The 15,864-nt window shown below is 39.3% G+C and overlaps 4 protein-coding genes and 1 long non-coding RNA gene across 5 annotated transcripts; 4 read left to right on the forward strand and 1 right to left on the reverse strand.

Moving 5' to 3' along the window:
- Nucleotides 1-623: 623 nt before the first annotated feature.
- On the forward strand, nucleotides 624-6,844 carry LOC111780672. The gene is made up of 10 exons (XM_023661139.1): nucleotides 624-826; nucleotides 1,090-4,375; nucleotides 4,491-4,648; nucleotides 4,755-4,826; nucleotides 4,910-5,062; nucleotides 5,161-5,324; nucleotides 5,427-5,574; nucleotides 5,716-5,838; nucleotides 5,933-6,020; nucleotides 6,195-6,844. The coding sequence occupies exons 2-10, from the start codon at nucleotides 1,114-1,116 to the stop codon at nucleotides 6,377-6,379; spliced, it is 4,353 nt and encodes a 1,450-aa protein (XP_023516907.1). The 5' UTR covers nucleotides 624-826; nucleotides 1,090-1,113; the 3' UTR covers nucleotides 6,380-6,844.
- A 641-nt stretch (nucleotides 6,845-7,485) lies between these two features.
- LOC111780544 lies at nucleotides 7,486-7,920 on the forward strand. Its single transcript, XM_023660970.1, has one exon. The coding sequence runs from the start codon at nucleotides 7,486-7,488 to the stop codon at nucleotides 7,918-7,920; it is 435 nt and encodes a 144-aa protein (XP_023516738.1).
- A 359-nt stretch (nucleotides 7,921-8,279) lies between these two features.
- LOC111779912 (transmembrane 9 superfamily member 11-like) lies at nucleotides 8,280-10,960 on the forward strand. The gene is made up of 2 exons (XM_023660105.1): nucleotides 8,280-8,509; nucleotides 8,681-10,960. Exon 2 carries the CDS (start codon nucleotides 8,714-8,716, stop codon nucleotides 10,685-10,687), a length of 1,974 nt encoding a protein of 657 aa, XP_023515873.1. The 5' UTR covers nucleotides 8,280-8,509; nucleotides 8,681-8,713; the 3' UTR covers nucleotides 10,688-10,960.
- A 1,215-nt stretch (nucleotides 10,961-12,175) lies between these two features.
- LOC111780335 lies at nucleotides 12,176-12,910 on the reverse strand. The gene is made up of 2 exons (XR_002812831.1): nucleotides 12,823-12,910; nucleotides 12,176-12,408 (listed from the first exon to the last, which is right to left on the reverse strand). It is a non-coding gene; the product is annotated as an uncharacterized LOC111780335 (long non-coding RNA).
- A 274-nt stretch (nucleotides 12,911-13,184) lies between these two features.
- Nucleotides 13,185-15,768, forward strand: LOC111780333 (sugar carrier protein A). The gene is made up of 4 exons (XM_023660706.1): nucleotides 13,185-13,471; nucleotides 13,932-14,251; nucleotides 14,399-15,025; nucleotides 15,253-15,768. Exons 1-4 carry the CDS (start codon nucleotides 13,327-13,329, stop codon nucleotides 15,691-15,693), a joined length of 1,533 nt encoding a protein of 510 aa, XP_023516474.1. The 5' UTR covers nucleotides 13,185-13,326; the 3' UTR covers nucleotides 15,694-15,768.
- The last annotated feature ends 96 nt before the right edge of the window (nucleotides 15,769-15,864 follow it).

Here is a 15,864-nt window from a genome sequence, read left to right on the forward strand (position 1 = left end):
TGAAAATATTTTTGAATTGTTTAAAAAAAAGTTGAAGAGTCCACTACAAATAATTTTTTGTCTGTTTTTGCCGGTTATGCATCACCTTGTAATTTATGAGGTATAGGTCGTTTTTGTCTACATATAGACAACAAGAATGTTACATTTAAAATTTTATGAGTATTTTTTAAATACAGTACTACCGGTGAAAAACTGATTGACTTGTTAAAAAAAAAAAAAAAGTATATGTGTTATTCATGACTCTACTTTGATTTGATCAAGTGTTGATCGATCTTTTTAAAATTAACGACGAGTGACATCGGGACACTTCGATTTGAATCGACATTTTTATTGTAATATAAAAATTTAATAAAATATTAAAATAAAATGTAGTATTATTATTAGTGATGGTATAAAATATTTATTTATTATTTTAAAAAAATCAGGAGATATGGACAATTGACATTTTAAACCTCCTTTGACGAGGAGGTGTGGTTGAGCTTAAATTGCATGTGACGTCCACGTGCCAGTTCCCCATGATCCGTTGCTTACGTGGCAAAAAAGGAGGGTAATTAATTTGCCAAATTTGGCACATATATAAACAGCGTTCCCAACCCTGGAAGCACATAAGATTGCCTCTCGTCTCTTTCACTCAACTGTATTTCCCGAGAAAATAGAATCCGGCCAGCGGATTTTGGACTCTGCTACTGCATTTTGCGACCATTCATGGAATCAGCCGAATAGAAATCTCTGCGAGCATTAGGGAGAGAGAGAACTGGAATACTCGGAGCTCAACGGAGACACTTCGGAAGCCCTCAACTGCGGCTCAATCGAGATCCTTCTCACCGTAATTTCTTTTTGAAGTGTTTTTGTTTGCAGCACTGACTGATTGGATTGTTCCATTCTGATTTTCTGTCTTTTATCTCTCTCTATCTCGGCGTGTGAGTTGTTTGTTAGTGTAATTTCCTCTTGGCCCGAGGAAACAGAGCCGTTTTGTCTTTCTTACTAGGGTTTATCTGAGTTTTTAAGGTGTTTTGAGGGTTTAGCATAGGAGACGAACGATATTTGGAACCCTAGTTTTTGACTGGCTATTGAAATTTACATTTTCAGCGGCTTAGTACTTGGTCTAAACTCATGGCATTTGATCAGAACGCGATTCCCACTGGCTTGCGGCCTTTAAATGTAGCTAGAACTTTAGTTGAAGATCCCCATTTAACGCCGGTCGCTACTTCTGGGCGTAATCCCCAATGGGTTGCCCCCAAGCTTCCCTGCGACGTTGCTAACACAGACTCCGTACCCGTTCCTTGTAAGGGAAATGTCTCCGATATGGGATTTATTGAGGGAGGATATGGAAATGTGGTTACTGGCGTTACGGCTTGGTGCCCTCGAATGCCTCCTCCTCTCGCGCACACTGCAATGGTTCCTGCCGCAGGGTTTGGTTACTGCTCGAACCTGAATGCTTGGGGCAATCGTGGTGGTGCCAATGCTATTGAGTTTGCTAGCAGTTGCATGACAGTTGGGATTAATCATAGTACAAATTTGAGTCATCGAGATGGGGGAGGTGGCATGGAATTTTCGAGCAATAATATCGTAATGGGGTCTGGGGATAGTACCAATTTATGCAATAAGGTTGCTGCCAACGGTGATCATATCAATAGTGATAGCACCTCTGGATTTAGCTCCCCCTTGGGGAATTCAGCTGGTGGGAATGCGGTTGATCAAGTGAGAGAGGAGGGGGGAAACAGTTCCGTTCCGAAAAAGAAAGTTAAGTTTATGTGCAGTTTCGGTGGCAAGATTTTTCCAAGACCGAGTGATGGTATGTTGAGATATATTGGAGGTCAAACAAGGATTATAAGTGTTAGAAGAGATGTGACTTTCAATGAGTTTGTGCGAAAGATGGTTGATACCTGTGGGCAGGCTGTGGTTATAAAGTATCAGCTCCCTGATGAGGATCTTGACGCTTTAGTATCTGTTTCATGCCCTGATGATCTTGATAATATGATGGATGAGTATGAGAAGCTGGTTGAGAGGTCTTCAGATGGATCTGCTAAATTGAGGATGTTTTTGTTCTCTGCTTCAGAACTTGACTCTGCAGGTATGGTGCAATTTGGCGACGTACACGATAGTGGGCAGAGATATGTTGAAACAGTGAATACGATATTTGATGGCGTTGGTGGCCGTATTACAAGGAAAGAGAGCTTTACAAGTGCTACCTCAACTCAGAATTCTGACTTAAGTGCGACCGAGGCAATGGATATCTCATATAACGATCTAGGGGTTGTGGGTGAGCCTCCATCCACAACATTGTCCGTACCTGAAGGAAATTTAGGTACTTCAGTTGCTATTGGCCCTGGATTAGTGAAGGTAGATACTGTCTCTGCAGTTTTTGTAGATGCCTCGGCTGTTCCATCAAGTATTCCTGTGATTAACTCTGTTCCTCCTGAAAGTTCTTCGCAGCCAGAGGCGGAGTTAGGAAGGTCGGTGCCTGCTACTCTGACGCAACAGCAACCAGATATTGGCTTTCCTCCACCCGTGCCTCAATTGCAGCCTACTGTTGATCCTCGCCAAGCAGCATGTGTGGACTTTATACAATTTCGTCCACAGCTAGGCTTTTCAAATTCTCATCATCTAGGGACATCTGGGTCTATGTTTATACAACAGCCAAATACTCTTGGAATAACCCCTCATCAGTTTGTCCCTGCAGTTCACATGAGGATGGCTCCCTCTTCTAACCTCAGTATTATGCCTAATACCTATCAATCGTTGGTGCAATATCCACAATCCCAACCGGAATATTTTTCCAACGCAAGCACATCTGGTCCAAGGTTTGTCCAGCTATCTGCAGAACAAGGCTACAACTCACGCCAGATTCCAGCTCCTCCAGTATCAGTGGAGGTTGGATATGGTTTACATCATGTACCATGGTCTGATCAGACAGTTATATCTGATGAATTGGTATCCCAACATCAGGTAACTTTTGCTGAGAAAATCAAGAGGTTGGATGACTGTTACCTCTGCCAGAAAGCAGTGCCACATGCTCATTCCAATTCAACGTTGCAGGATAAAAGAGAAAATTTGACAAACCCTGTATCTGATTCAAAATTTTCGTATTACAGTCACCACCCTGAAGATCATTTAGCAGCCCATCCAATGAAAAATATTACAGAAACTGGAGCTTTGGGGCAACAAACTATTGAACATGGTGTTGGAATGCAAACCAGGATATTTAATCCTATGGATCCAGAAGTTGAAAAATCTTCAGTGGAGGCTATTGGCTTCCCACATCATATTGGCGGTCAACATGAGAACGATAACACACTAAAAGATCGACCTAATATTGATCATAGTAAGATCTCAGCTCAGCAGGGTGCTCTTGGGAGGCAAGGTGATTTTCCGTCACCCCATGTTGCCGTTGTAGAACAGATTCCTCAGCCTGGCAAAGTTGATACTCTCCAGCACCAGTATGCAGCTGTAGAGAATCGGTTCCATCCAAATTTAGACGTGGATAAACACAATATTTGCTTTGGAGGTGCTCCTATTCTTGCTTCAGAGTACAGCAGTCATGAAAATCCGAAGGTGTATTCTAATAGTCCTCATGGCATTATTCCAAATCAAAATGCTACCCACACTGGAATTTGGTACGACCATCTCAGACCAATTGTTGGAAATTTGGAAAGTTTAAGTATATGCCCAACTGATATTTGTCCTAATCTGGATCACTGCAAATCACCCACTGAAAGAACTAGGAAGGAGGACAATTTTGGTAGCTGTTCACAACCAGTCTCTGAGATAGAAGTTCTACTTGATAACAACTCTGTAAAGCCAATAGTGGTTCTCGACACAAATCATGTGAAACCAACTACTTTTGCTTGCTCTTCATCAGAGGTTCCCTATTTGATGAGTGAACGACCTGTTGAGTCCAGTGAAGTGGCACAACCTCCTGTCGGGGGCTATCCTGGAACATTAACACAATCAGAAAATGGGATACAACCTCCTGTTGAGTCCAATAAAGTATGTCTTAGCAGAAATCCCCAGTTATTTGACACGAAGACTGACCATACGAATAATCAAGTCCCAGTTTCTGCTGAGTGGAAGGAGGACACTTCTCTATTTGAATCTAGGATGGTATCTGGTGATGTTGAATCTGAATCTTTGCCTACCAGGACTGGAAATGTGCAGGACACTGCAAATTCACTCTTCAGCAATCAGGATCCTTGGAACTTACAGCATGACGATCATCTTTTGCCTCCTAGACCAAATAAAATTCAACCAAGGAATGAAGCTGTTACCACCAGGGAACCCTTGACAGAGAGTCCTTTCAGGAATATTGGTGAACTAAAAATGGAAGCATTTCTGGATGATGGAGTCTGTCACCCATTGGTTAAGTCAAACAAGGGTACCAATTTCTCGACTGTCCAGTCTGTCGAATGTCTTTGTAGCTTTTAGTGCATGTATATCGATTATCTTTTTATTTTCATGTTTTTGGGTGTGATTAATTTCATATAATTTAGGCTCTTCAGAGGAACAAATTAAGAAAGATCTTCAAGCTGTTGCTGAGGGTGTAGCTGCTTCTGTTCTTCAGTCAGCTCAATCCTCCAACTCCGACTTGCATGAAAAAAGTGATTCAGTTTGTGAGATTAGCACAGAAGGAGATGTTCAAAATAATGATGTGGGTTCGCAGCCTAAATCTAATATTGAGTTTAGCTATTCAAGTGGCACAAACTTGAATATGTCATATCTTCTGTCATAGTTATTCTGTTTTCTTGTTTGCCCAGGATGTCAGGACAAGACAGTCAGAAAAATCAAATCTGGGTTTTCCAATGTCAGAAGGCTATGGCCACTTGCAGGTAATACATGGTTTCCATTTTCAACCTTAAGGATGTTCCTTATGTGTTGAACTTTCCTGTAATCTTGGCATTTTTTTTTTCAGGTAATAAAGAATAGTGACCTTGAAGAACTAAGAGAATTGGGGTCTGGCACCTTTGGCACTGTTTATCATGGAAAATGGAGAGGGACTGATGTTGCTATCAAACGAATCAATGATAGGTGTTTTGCTGGGAAGCCGTCTGAACAAGATCGCATGGTTGTTTTTTAAGTAATTGGCTTTTCTTTTCTTTTGTTACTCATGTTTGTTTTTGGTTTCTTTAACCAAGTCCCGTATAATTTTTTGTTTTGTACCAGAGAGAAGATTTTTGGAATGAAGCAAATAAGCTTGCTGATTTGCACCACCCAAATGTGGTTGCTTTTTATGGTATTGTGCTTGATGGTCCTGGAGGCTCTGTGGCAACAGTAACAGAATATATGGTTAATGGCTCGCTCAGAAATGCTTTGTTGAAGAATGAAAAGTAACAATTGTTTTCGCCTTTCATATGTTTAATTTGTTTGAAATTAGTTGTAGTACAACGTATCTGCACCCCAGATTAAGTTGTAAAATACCATTGATGCAGGAGTCTTGACAAGCGTAAGCGCCTCTTGATTGCTATGGATGTGGCTTTTGGTATGGAATACCTGCACAGAAAGAATATAGTGCACTTTGATTTAAAAAGTGATAATCTGCTCGTTAACCTTCGAGATCCTCATCGCCCAATATGCAAGGTTTGTTGTTTTGCTGATAATAGCAGATTCTCGTCGCCCAAAATATTTTGTTTCTCCTTCCAAGAAAAGTACCAGTTTTGAATTTGAAATATAAAATGTTTGGAAGAGCTGGGCTTATGCTGCTGCTATTTGTGCCTCAAGGTTGGCGACTTGGGCCTATCCAAGGTGAAACGTCAGACATTGATATCAGGTGGTGTGCGGGGAACACTTCCTTGGATGGCACCCGAGCTTTTGAATGGGAGCAGCAATATGGTGTCCGAGAAGGTATGCTAATATACATTCATGTCACTCCTTGCAGTAGTTTGCCCTTGTATTACGTGTGAAATTAGATAGATGATTTCGATACTTGTCTTCATAGGTTGACGTGTTTTCCTTTGGTATCGTCTTGTGGGAGCTCCTCACTGGAGAAGAACCTTATGCAAATTTGCATTATGGGGTTATCATAGGTAAATCCTTGATATCTGCCTCTCATGTCATCTCATATCATATAATTCTGTAAGCCTGTTATTTTATTATAGTAAAAAATTTACCAACCTAAGCATTGAGTTAAGATAAATACATTCGATCATGTTGAACAAAAAAAAAAAAATCATTGAAAGTCTTCTGAATTGAAAATTCAGGTGGCATAGTAAGCAACACATTGCGCCCGGAAGTACCGGAGTCTTGTGATCCAGAATGGAGATCACTGATGGAGAGATGCTGGTCATCAGAACCATCAGAGAGGCCAAGCTTCACCGACATTGCACATGAATTGCGCTCCATGGCTGCAAAGGTTCACCCGAAAGTACCCAATCAGCAGCATTAGCTCTCTGCTCTCTTCACCCAACTTCATCTTCATGGTCTGGTGTGAATTTAGGCATTTTTCTTCTCTGGTGGCCCCTTCCTCTTTGCCTATGTTTCAGAATCGCGAAATAGAAGTACGTTTCTCTAGTTTGGGATTGGGTAGAAATTGGATGGTTTTTTCTTTTTCTTTTTACTACTAACAAAGAGAGATAGATAGGTCATAGTAGTTAGCGATGGATGCATATCCCCTTTTCAGTTAGCAGCTGCTTAGATTACCTATTTTGTTAGCATTTTTTGTTTCCCAAATTTGTTTGACATTGTTTTTCTCTCCTTTGATGAGTGGGAAGCGAAGGTAATCCGACCATAGGAGTTACTAAACCTGGCAGCTGATAGGATCCAAATTTGGTGGAGGTCGCAGACCATGCTAGTAGTGTATTTTTTTTTTAATTTTTTTTTTTATATTAGTTAATTTATTGTTTGTCTTCTATTATTATTACGTTAGATTGTTAGATTGTGTCGGGTAGCGCTGTTTTTTTTCTTTTCGTTTCAGAAAAGACATCCCTTCCTCCCGCTCTCTAAAATGATGGATATTTAGTCTGTGGTGTTTCAGGTATTATGGATTCTCTAACTCCCAGTCGGGTTGTCTTCTTAGGTCTGTGGGTCGTGTTGTCTTCTTAGGTCTGTGGGTCGTGTCGTGCCCTTTAAGATAGCTTATTCTATTATCTCAAGTTTTAAGTCGCGTCGTGTCCTATGTGTTTGAAACAGGTGCTTAATTCAAATCTTTATATTTTTGTATTAGAAAATTAATTAAATGCATTGAGTAGGATAAGGGAGAGAACGGTCATATCTAGAAAAAGATATATATATATATATATATATATATATATATTTTTTTTTTAATTATTTGGAGGGAAATTACAAAACTTGGGAAATGGGGTTTTGGCAAACTTTCCGTCGACGTCATATAAACTCATCTTTAGACGCATTCAATGGCTAACACAGAGGAGAATCAAAATGGAACCCTCCATTTCTTCGCCTTCCCTTCAATGGCTTCTTCAAACCCAATATCTGAACAGACCTCTCCATCCCCACAATCACTTTACTTGGAACCTCTGCCCTCTCTCTTCCATGGCGACCCATCCAACCAGACCACAAGAACAGGATGACCTTCAGGACATCGACGAGGCCATTCCTTCAAATGGGTGTGGCGGCTGTTTTCGGCTATTCGGGTTTGGGTTTGGGTTCAATCGGAACGGTAATTACGAAGGTAGAAGTCTTCTGCAGCAGCAAGAGGGATGGGAAGAGGAGTCTTGGATGGTGAGGAAATTGAAGAAGCTGAAGGATGTTTCAGAAATGGTGGGTGGACCCAGATGGAAGAACTTCATCAGAAAAATGGGTGGCTTTTTTAAGAGGAAAAAACAGAGGAAAAACAGGTTTCAGTATGACCCTGAAAGCTATGCTCTCAATTTCGACGACGGTTTCGATGGGGAAGACGACGATCATCATCCTCCAATTGCCTTTTCTACGAGGTTTTCTATTCCTTTGGCTTCAAGTGATTGTTGATGGAAATATACCTCGAAATGGGAATCCTTTCGCGTTTCTAAAATGGGATTTGTTAGTGTACATATACATAACCAATTTGAACATAATTCAACTAATTAAGACATGTTCTCCTACATCGTGAATTAATTAAGACATGTTCTCCTACATCGGGGGCGAGCAAGAGTTTGAATCTTAATATGAAAATATTTTCGTTCACATCTAAATCACCCGGGTTTATTAATTAATTTAAATAAAACGTAATTAAATTAGTTTTCATTAATATTAAAATTATTTAAATGATTCACACATAATTATATTTATTTAATTTATTGAAAGTTAACATGGAGGATGAAAAGTGAATATCTACAAGTAGGGGTTTTAGAATTTGGAGGGGATATAATGGTCATTTGGAGGGATTGGCCACGACTTCTAGACTTCGCCCTCACCAGTCACCGTTGCATAAACACGCCGGGAAAGATCCAAATCCTTCTCGCATTGCAATACTGAAGTTTCAACTATTTCTCGATTTGAGAACTCGTGGTATAGGCAGCTGCAGCCGCGAATTTCCTTCCTCCGCCGGAGATCGTCCTTCCAGTTTTCTATGTCTAAGGTCAGTGAAGTTCGTTCTTTCGTTCGTTCCTGGATTTTCATCTCTTATTCTCTTATTTCATGTTGGAAATTATATGTTATGTGAATTTCCTTGTTTGGTTTTCGGTGAAATTAGGAGATGGCGTAATTTTTTTACTGTTCTGTTATCTACTTTTTGATGTGATTCTTCTAGATCTGACTCTAATCGAGCTCGTACTCTTCAACAATGGAGTTTTGGGGTGGATTTAGGGTCTGGGTTTTAACCGTGTGCTTGATATTTCAATCTGGATATGGGTTTTATCTTCCGGGGAGTTACCCTCTCAAACATGTTGTGGGCGATGAATTGTCGGTGAAGGTTAATTCCATAACCTCGATCGATACTGAAATGCCATTTAGCTATTATAGTTTGCCGTTTTGCAAACCTCAAGGGGGCGTTAAGGATAGTGCTGAAAATCTTGGTGAGGTTCTTATGGGGGATCGGATTGAGAATTCGCCATATCTGTTTAAGATGTATAAGAATCAGACAGATGTGTTCTTGTGTCAGACAGATCCATTGACTGATGATCAGTTTAAGATCTTAAAGGAGAGGATTGATGAGATGTATCAGGTGAACTTGATCCTGGACAATTTACCGGCAATCCGGTATACCAAGAAAGAAGGATATCCATTGCGTTGGACAGGATACCCTGTAGGAATCAATCTCAAGGGCTCCTACTATGTCTTTAACCATTTGAAATTTAAGGTTCTTGTTCACAAATACGAGGAGACGAACGTTGCGAGCATAATGGGAACGGGTGATGCTGCAGGTGTGATCCCAACAGTCAATAAACAGGAACTAGATGTTCCAGGATATATGGTTGTTGGATTTGAGGTTGTACCCTGCAGCCCTTTGCACAATGTGGACTTAGTTAAGAACTTAAAGATGTATGAAAAGTATCCAAATCCTGTTCCATGTGACCCTGCTAGTGTGTCAATGCAAATTAAGAAAGGCCAATCTATAGTGTTCACGTATGAGGTTACGTTTGAAGAGAGTGACATCAAGTGGCCATCTCGATGGGATGCTTATTTGAAGATGGAGGGTTCAAAAGTTCATTGGTTTTCAATCTTGAACTCTTTAATGGTGATAACGTTTCTTGCCGGTATTGTTCTTGTAATTTTCTTGAGGACTGTTAGACGAGATCTTACACGTTATGAGGAGCTTGACAAGGAGGCTCAAGCGCAGATGAACGAGGAGTTATCTGGTTGGAAGCTTGTTGTGGGGGATGTTTTCCGTGCTCCAGCCAATCCTGCACTTTTGTGTATAATGGTTGGTGATGGGGTTCAGCTTCTAGGGATGGGAATTGTGACCATATTGTTTGCTGCTCTTGGGTTCATGTCCCCAGCATCCCGTGGAACGCTTATTACAGGTATGCTATTTTTCTATATGATTCTCGGTGTTGCAGCAGGTTATGTCGCTGTACGTCTTTGGAGAACGATTTGTTGTGGTGACCACAGAGGATGGGTTTCAGTCTCATGGAAGGCTGCTTGTTTCTTCCCAGGCATTGCCTTTCTAATTCTTACCATACTGAATTTTCTATTATGGGGTAGTCAAAGCACGGGAGCGATTCCATTTTCGCTCTTCGTTATCCTACTTTTGCTGTGGTTCTGTATATCAGTCCCTCTTACTCTTGTTGGTGGGTATTTTGGTGCCAAGGCACCTCACATTGAGTATCCTGTTAGAACCAACCAAATCCCACGGGAAATTCCGCCCCAGAAATACCCGTCATGGCTTTTAGTCCTAGGCGCTGGCACACTTCCTTTCGGCACCTTGTTCATCGAACTCTTCTTTATCATGTCTAGCCTCTGGATGGGTCGTGTCTATTACGTTTTCGGGTTTCTCTTCATAGTGCTAGTGCTTCTTGTTGTCGTGTGTGCTGAGGTATCCCTGGTTCTAACCTATATGCATCTATGCGTGGAAGACTGGAAATGGTGGTGGAAGTCTTTCTTTGCTTCTGGTTCAGTTGCCTTATACATCTTCTTGTACTCGATTAACTATCTCATCTTCGATCTCAAGAGCTTGAGCGGACCCGTCTCAGCCACTCTGTACCTTGGGTATTCACTCTTCATGGTTCTTGCAATCATGTTCACAACTGGAACGGTTGGATTCCTCTCGTCGTTCTGGTTTGTGCATTACTTGTTCTCTTCTGTGAAGCTGGACTGAGTAATCCCATCATGCCCAAAATCCAGAAACCATTAAGAAGTGCAGCAGTGTTCGAGGAGCAAAGACTGTAAGTTCTTGGCAGATGTTCTATCTTGTATTAGTCTTGTTTTTTACATTCAAATCCAGCATGGATATCTAGATAATCTAGCAGCAGTACTTGGTCAAAAGTTTTGCTTCCTCTTATTTCATGAACCTGAGTTTATTTACAGCTTTTGTTATAGAAAAGAACAAAATTAGTTCATTATTGGTGGATGTTGAAGAACCTTTTTGTGAGATCCCATGTCGGTTGGGGAGGGGAACGAAATAGTTTTTATTATAAGAGTGTAGAAACCTCTTCCTTGTAAAGGCATTTTTAAAATCTTGAGGGGAAGCAAGAAAAGTATCTACTAGCGGTAGGTTTATGCCGTTACACTTTTAGTCGATAAGAATCCATCAAACCTAGGACGTAGGACTCTTCCCAAGTCCTTTTGAGGTGCGTGTGGACACGAATCAATGAAGAAGGTTCGCATTGGAATTCGGTCCACTTGAAAATTTGAAAAACATCATTCATCAATAATCACAACTTTTTTCTTTTCTTTTCTTCTTTTTTTTTGCTTTTACCAAAAGTTTTTTCCTTTATTGAATGATGTGATATTTTAATGAAATTCAAAATAAGCATTTTTGTTATTATTTGTTTTTAAAAAGAAAATCAATTACCACAAAATAATCAAATCTTTTCAACTCAAAATTTTAACCTATGTTATTTTAGGTTAATGAATTTCTCTAAGTTCTCTAATTTCCTCATATTCTATTTTGCCTGTTTGTATAAGTTATGTCTTCCTTCTTTATCTTTAATTTTAAAATTTGAAGTCACTTTCATGCATATTTCATCTTTATGACAATAATTTATCGGAGACAAGGAAAGGTGGAGTAAATAAATTATATTAGACATTTAAGAAAAAAATAATTAATAAATTATATGTTTATAAAATAGAACTTATTTTAAACTAGTAGGAGAGGACATAATTATCTATAGCACAAGTTAGCCACTATTCCACTTATTCTTCCTTATACCAAGCATGTTCGTGCGTCAAGTCAACGGGTATACTCAACATTGTTGTCAAGAAAATAATTAAGAAATAATTGGAGATAAATGATGACATTTTTTTATTGTTTTATTTTTGTAATGATCTCAGGAAAGAAAATGAACCTATGTCAATTACTATTGAACTATGCTTACATTGACAAAGAAATGCAGATGCGACTTAATTAGTCAGGTTAAAAAAACTCATAGATAATAATCTAAAATTCATAGATATAAAATCCAAGAAATAAATAAATACAAAGTTAAAAAATTTAAGAATAAAATTTAAGGCAATGATTGAATATAAGGCATAAACTAGAGCAACGACCAAATTGAATTGATAAAGTTAGTATCTTAATTTGGGAGTGAATTTAAGAAAATAATGCACACATTAAACAAAAGTATCGACTTGAATATAGTTCAAGTAGTTAAAATATAATTTATTATTGGGGGAGTTTTAAAGCAAGTCCAATTCAAGTTTTGACGAAAGAGACTGAATGACAATCACATGCAACTAAGACCTCGAGATAATCAATGCATCCAAGTGGAGCTTCGCTCATAACTTACAAAATGGTGAGGCCAACTCAGAAAGACGGGGGCTCTTTCCCCATAAACGACCTTTTCTCTATATATACACATCACAAAGCTTTAACCAGCCCTGCAATAGGAGAATTGTCATTGATAGTTTTGCTATATCAGGCAGATAATATCTAAAAAAGGAAATGATATACTATTTATAATTGAAACTTTTAACAATAAAACTTCTCCCAAATGTTTGCTTTGTGTGGTTTCATAGTGGACGATGAACAAATTTAATTTTATTGACATACGGAAAGGTTTAGAAAAATGGTTTTGAAAACTTAACTTTCTAAACCATGAACAGATAACAATTTTGTTTCCAAGAACAATTAAAAGCCACTTTCATTTGAGTAATTTTAGGTAAACAAAAAACAAAATTCTTGTAAAAAAACGGTTTTAAACAAAGAAGTGAGATAATAAACAGCTCGATCTCCCTCTTGATGTTTGGGGCACTGCCTGTTGAGGGAAAAAGATACTAAGCTACAAAACATACCGATCTATCAACCGAACAGGGGAGATTATTCGGTGTCAGTCAAGTGAAACCTCCATGATCCAAGCAAGAAGATGAGCCAATCAAATCAAAACAAACAAGTCATCATAGGTAATTAATGCAAATTTTGACTACTGAACTTGTAACAAATACAACGCAACTGCCGTACGTATGAAACTCCCATCTTGAAATATCTAAACAATAAAGATAGAAAGAGAAGAAAAAACAAATTTAGCCTAAGTTTATAATTGCCAAAAAATTTAAAGGAAAATGATGACTAAGACAGAGACTTAATTTCCCTTGACCAAAATATTTAAAGTTTGGTTTCCCATCCTTTCCTTCCCTATATAGTTGAATATGGGCGGATCTCTTTCTCACCCATCAATAATCTGAAGAAATCCCCGAAGGGTTAGAATAGAAACAGATAAAATAATTGTTCACGCGTTGAGGATTGAAGCTTGAACTGAGGAAGCAGAGAAATTTGTTGGGAGGGGAAGGTCTGTGAAGATGGCAGGTGGGTCTTTTGCTCCAGCAGGAGTGGCCAAGGAGAGAGCAGAGCAGTACAAAGGAAGAGTTACGCCTTATGTGGTTATTGCTTGTCTTGTGGCTGCTGTTGGTGGCTCAATTTTTGGTTATGACATTGGAATTTCAGGTACTTCCTGTTTTCTGTATTGAGCTTCATATCCAATCTCTCTTTAATTGTCTCAAGAACAAATTAGGATCTCCAAGATTATCTTGGCCTGTTCCTTTTTCCTGGTTTCCAAGTTTTTTTTATGGGTTGGGGGGGTTTGTCGGTGGGGCACGACTATGGAGGAGAAAAGTTGGATGTCAGAAGGAATTTCAAAGCTTACATCTAATTATCCAGCAAAAGACTACAAAAAGTTTTGAGTTTCTAGCAGCACAGTGATTTAGCTAATTTACAGGAAGTTAGCATTAATCAATCAGGGATTAAACAGATCACAAAACTTATCTATCTCAACTTTGAGAGGTGATGGTGCTAAAAAGCACCATTTTTATGATTTTTCTCTGCATCAAAATAATATAAAACTCCATAGGGGCTGAATAAGTGAAGTGAAGGAACCTTTTGAAATGTGAACTTTATGATCCAACAGGTGGGGTGACATCGATGAATCCCTTCCTTGAAAAATTCTTTCCATCGGTGTACAGAAACAAGATGCGTGCACATGAAAACAATTACTGCAAGTACAATAATCAAGGGCTTGCAGCATTTACCTCATCGCTATATCTTGCTGGATTAGTTTCCTCATTGGTGGCCTCTCCCATCACCCAGAACTATGGGCGCCGTGCAAGCATAGTCTGCGGTGGAATTAGCTTTCTTGTTGGGGCAACTCTAAATGCTGCCGCCGTCAATCTTGAAATGCTCATCCTAGGAAGAATTATGCTTGGTGTAGGCATTGGCTTTGGGAATCAGGTAAGGATCCTGCACCTGAAAATTAAGAGAATGGACTACCTTACATGCTTAAACACCTCCATTTTCTATCATTTAAGGTACTTTGTCTAGAGAGGAATTCATTTTCACCTCAATTCCTAATGCATTAATGCTTGTTTGTTCTTAAAGGCAGTTCCACTCTACTTATCAGAGATGGCACCAACACACCTTCGAGGAGGCCTGAACATGATGTTTCAGCTGGCAACTACTCTTGGGATCTTCACGGCAAACATGATCAATTATGGGACACAGAAGCTTGACCCATGGGGATGGAGGCTCTCCCTGGGTTTGGCTGCATTTCCAGCTTTGTTGATGACAGTGGGAGGCTTACTTCTACCTGAGACACCAAACAGTTTAATGGAGAGGGGAGCAAAAGAAAAAGGAAGAAAAATCCTAGAGAAAATTAGAGGAACAAACGATGTGAATGCAGAGTATGAAGACATTCTAGAAGCAAGTGAATTTGCTAATTCCATCAAACATCCTTTTAGAAACATCTTTAGAAGGAGCAACCGACCACAGTTGGTCATGGCATTCTTCATGCCAACATTTCAGATTCTCACAGGCATAAATTCAATTCTATTTTATGCTCCAGTGTTGTTTCAGAGCATGGGGTTTGGTGGAGATGCAGCTCTCTACTCCTCAGCCTTGACAGGAGCAGTTCTAGCATCTTCAACTTTGATTTCGATAGCGACCGTCGACAGATTAGGCCGAAGAGTACTGCTAATTTCAGGAGGAATACAAATGATAACATGCCAGGCAAGATTTCATCACATTTCATTAAAATTTGAAACAGCCCTATTCTTTGATCTGAAATGCTGGTGAATTGACATCTTATTATCACATAGTATTTCGTACTCGGTTGAAAAAAAAAAAAGAAAAAATGAGACGAATGAGAGATTCTTCACTTACACATCAATAGAAGAGACGGAAGTCCTGAAAACACTCCAAAATTTTAACTATTAACTTCTCATGTGAATAAACAGGTCGTTGTCGCCATTATCCTGGGGGTGAAATTCGGCAACAATGAGGAGCTATCAAAAGGATTCTCGATCTTGGTGGTGATAGTGATTTGTCTATTCGTTCTGGCGTTCGGATGGTCATGGGGGCCACTAGGTTGGACAATACCTAGCGAGATATTCCCTCTAGAAACACGATCGGCAGGACAAAGCATCACAGTAGCAGTGAACCTTCTCTTCACTTTCATAATCGCACAGTCATTTCTTTCCCTCCTCTGCGCTTTGAAGTACGGAATCTTCCTGTTCTTCGCTGGTTGGATCACTGTGATGACGGTGTTCGTTTACATATTCCTTCCCGAAACGAAAGGAGTTCCCATTGAAGAGATGATCCTGATATGGAGGAAGCACTGGTTCTGGAAGAACGTAATGCCTGCAAATCCAGGCGATGACCAAAGCAACACCATGTAATTCCCTTTCAAATTATTATAAATTAAGACCGGTGTAATATTAAAATTTTAATTAAAAAAAATTAATTAGATAGAATATTATATTATATTTTTTTTTGTTATGGTTGTCCGATGAAAGTCCCACATCGCCTGATTTAAGAAATGATCATGAGTTTATAATCCCGAAATACTA

This window comes from Cucurbita pepo, chromosome LG18, assembly GCF_002806865.2.
Source record: "Cucurbita pepo subsp. pepo cultivar mu-cu-16 chromosome LG18, ASM280686v2, whole genome shotgun sequence".
NCBI lineage: Eukaryota > Viridiplantae > Streptophyta > Magnoliopsida > Cucurbitales > Cucurbitaceae > Cucurbita > Cucurbita pepo.

Bases quoted from the DNA above. Each gene is read 5' to 3' on its own strand.
- LOC111780672 (XM_023661139.1), top strand. From the start codon at position 1,114: ATGGCATTTGATCAGAACGCGATTCCCACTGGCTTGCGGCCTTTAAAT. The intron at 5,063-5,160 runs GTTGTTTTTTAA...GTTTTGTACCAG, and splicing joins CGTCTGAACAAGATCGCATG to AGAGAAGATTTTTGGAATGA. The intron at 6,021-6,194 runs GTAAATCCTTGA...TTGAAAATTCAG, and splicing joins GCATTATGGGGTTATCATAG to GTGGCATAGTAAGCAACACA.
- LOC111780544 (XM_023660970.1), top strand. From the start codon at position 7,486: ATGGCGACCCATCCAACCAGACCACAAGAACAGGATGACCTTCAGGAC.
- LOC111779912 (XM_023660105.1), top strand. From the start codon at position 8,714: ATGGAGTTTTGGGGTGGATTTAGGGTCTGGGTTTTAACCGTGTGCTTG.
- LOC111780333 (XM_023660706.1), top strand. From the start codon at position 13,327: ATGGCAGGTGGGTCTTTTGCTCCAGCAGGAGTGGCCAAGGAGAGAGCA. The intron at 13,472-13,931 runs GTACTTCCTGTT...ATGATCCAACAG, and splicing joins TTATGACATTGGAATTTCAG to GTGGGGTGACATCGATGAAT. The intron at 14,252-14,398 runs GTAAGGATCCTG...TTGTTCTTAAAG, and splicing joins GCATTGGCTTTGGGAATCAG to GCAGTTCCACTCTACTTATC.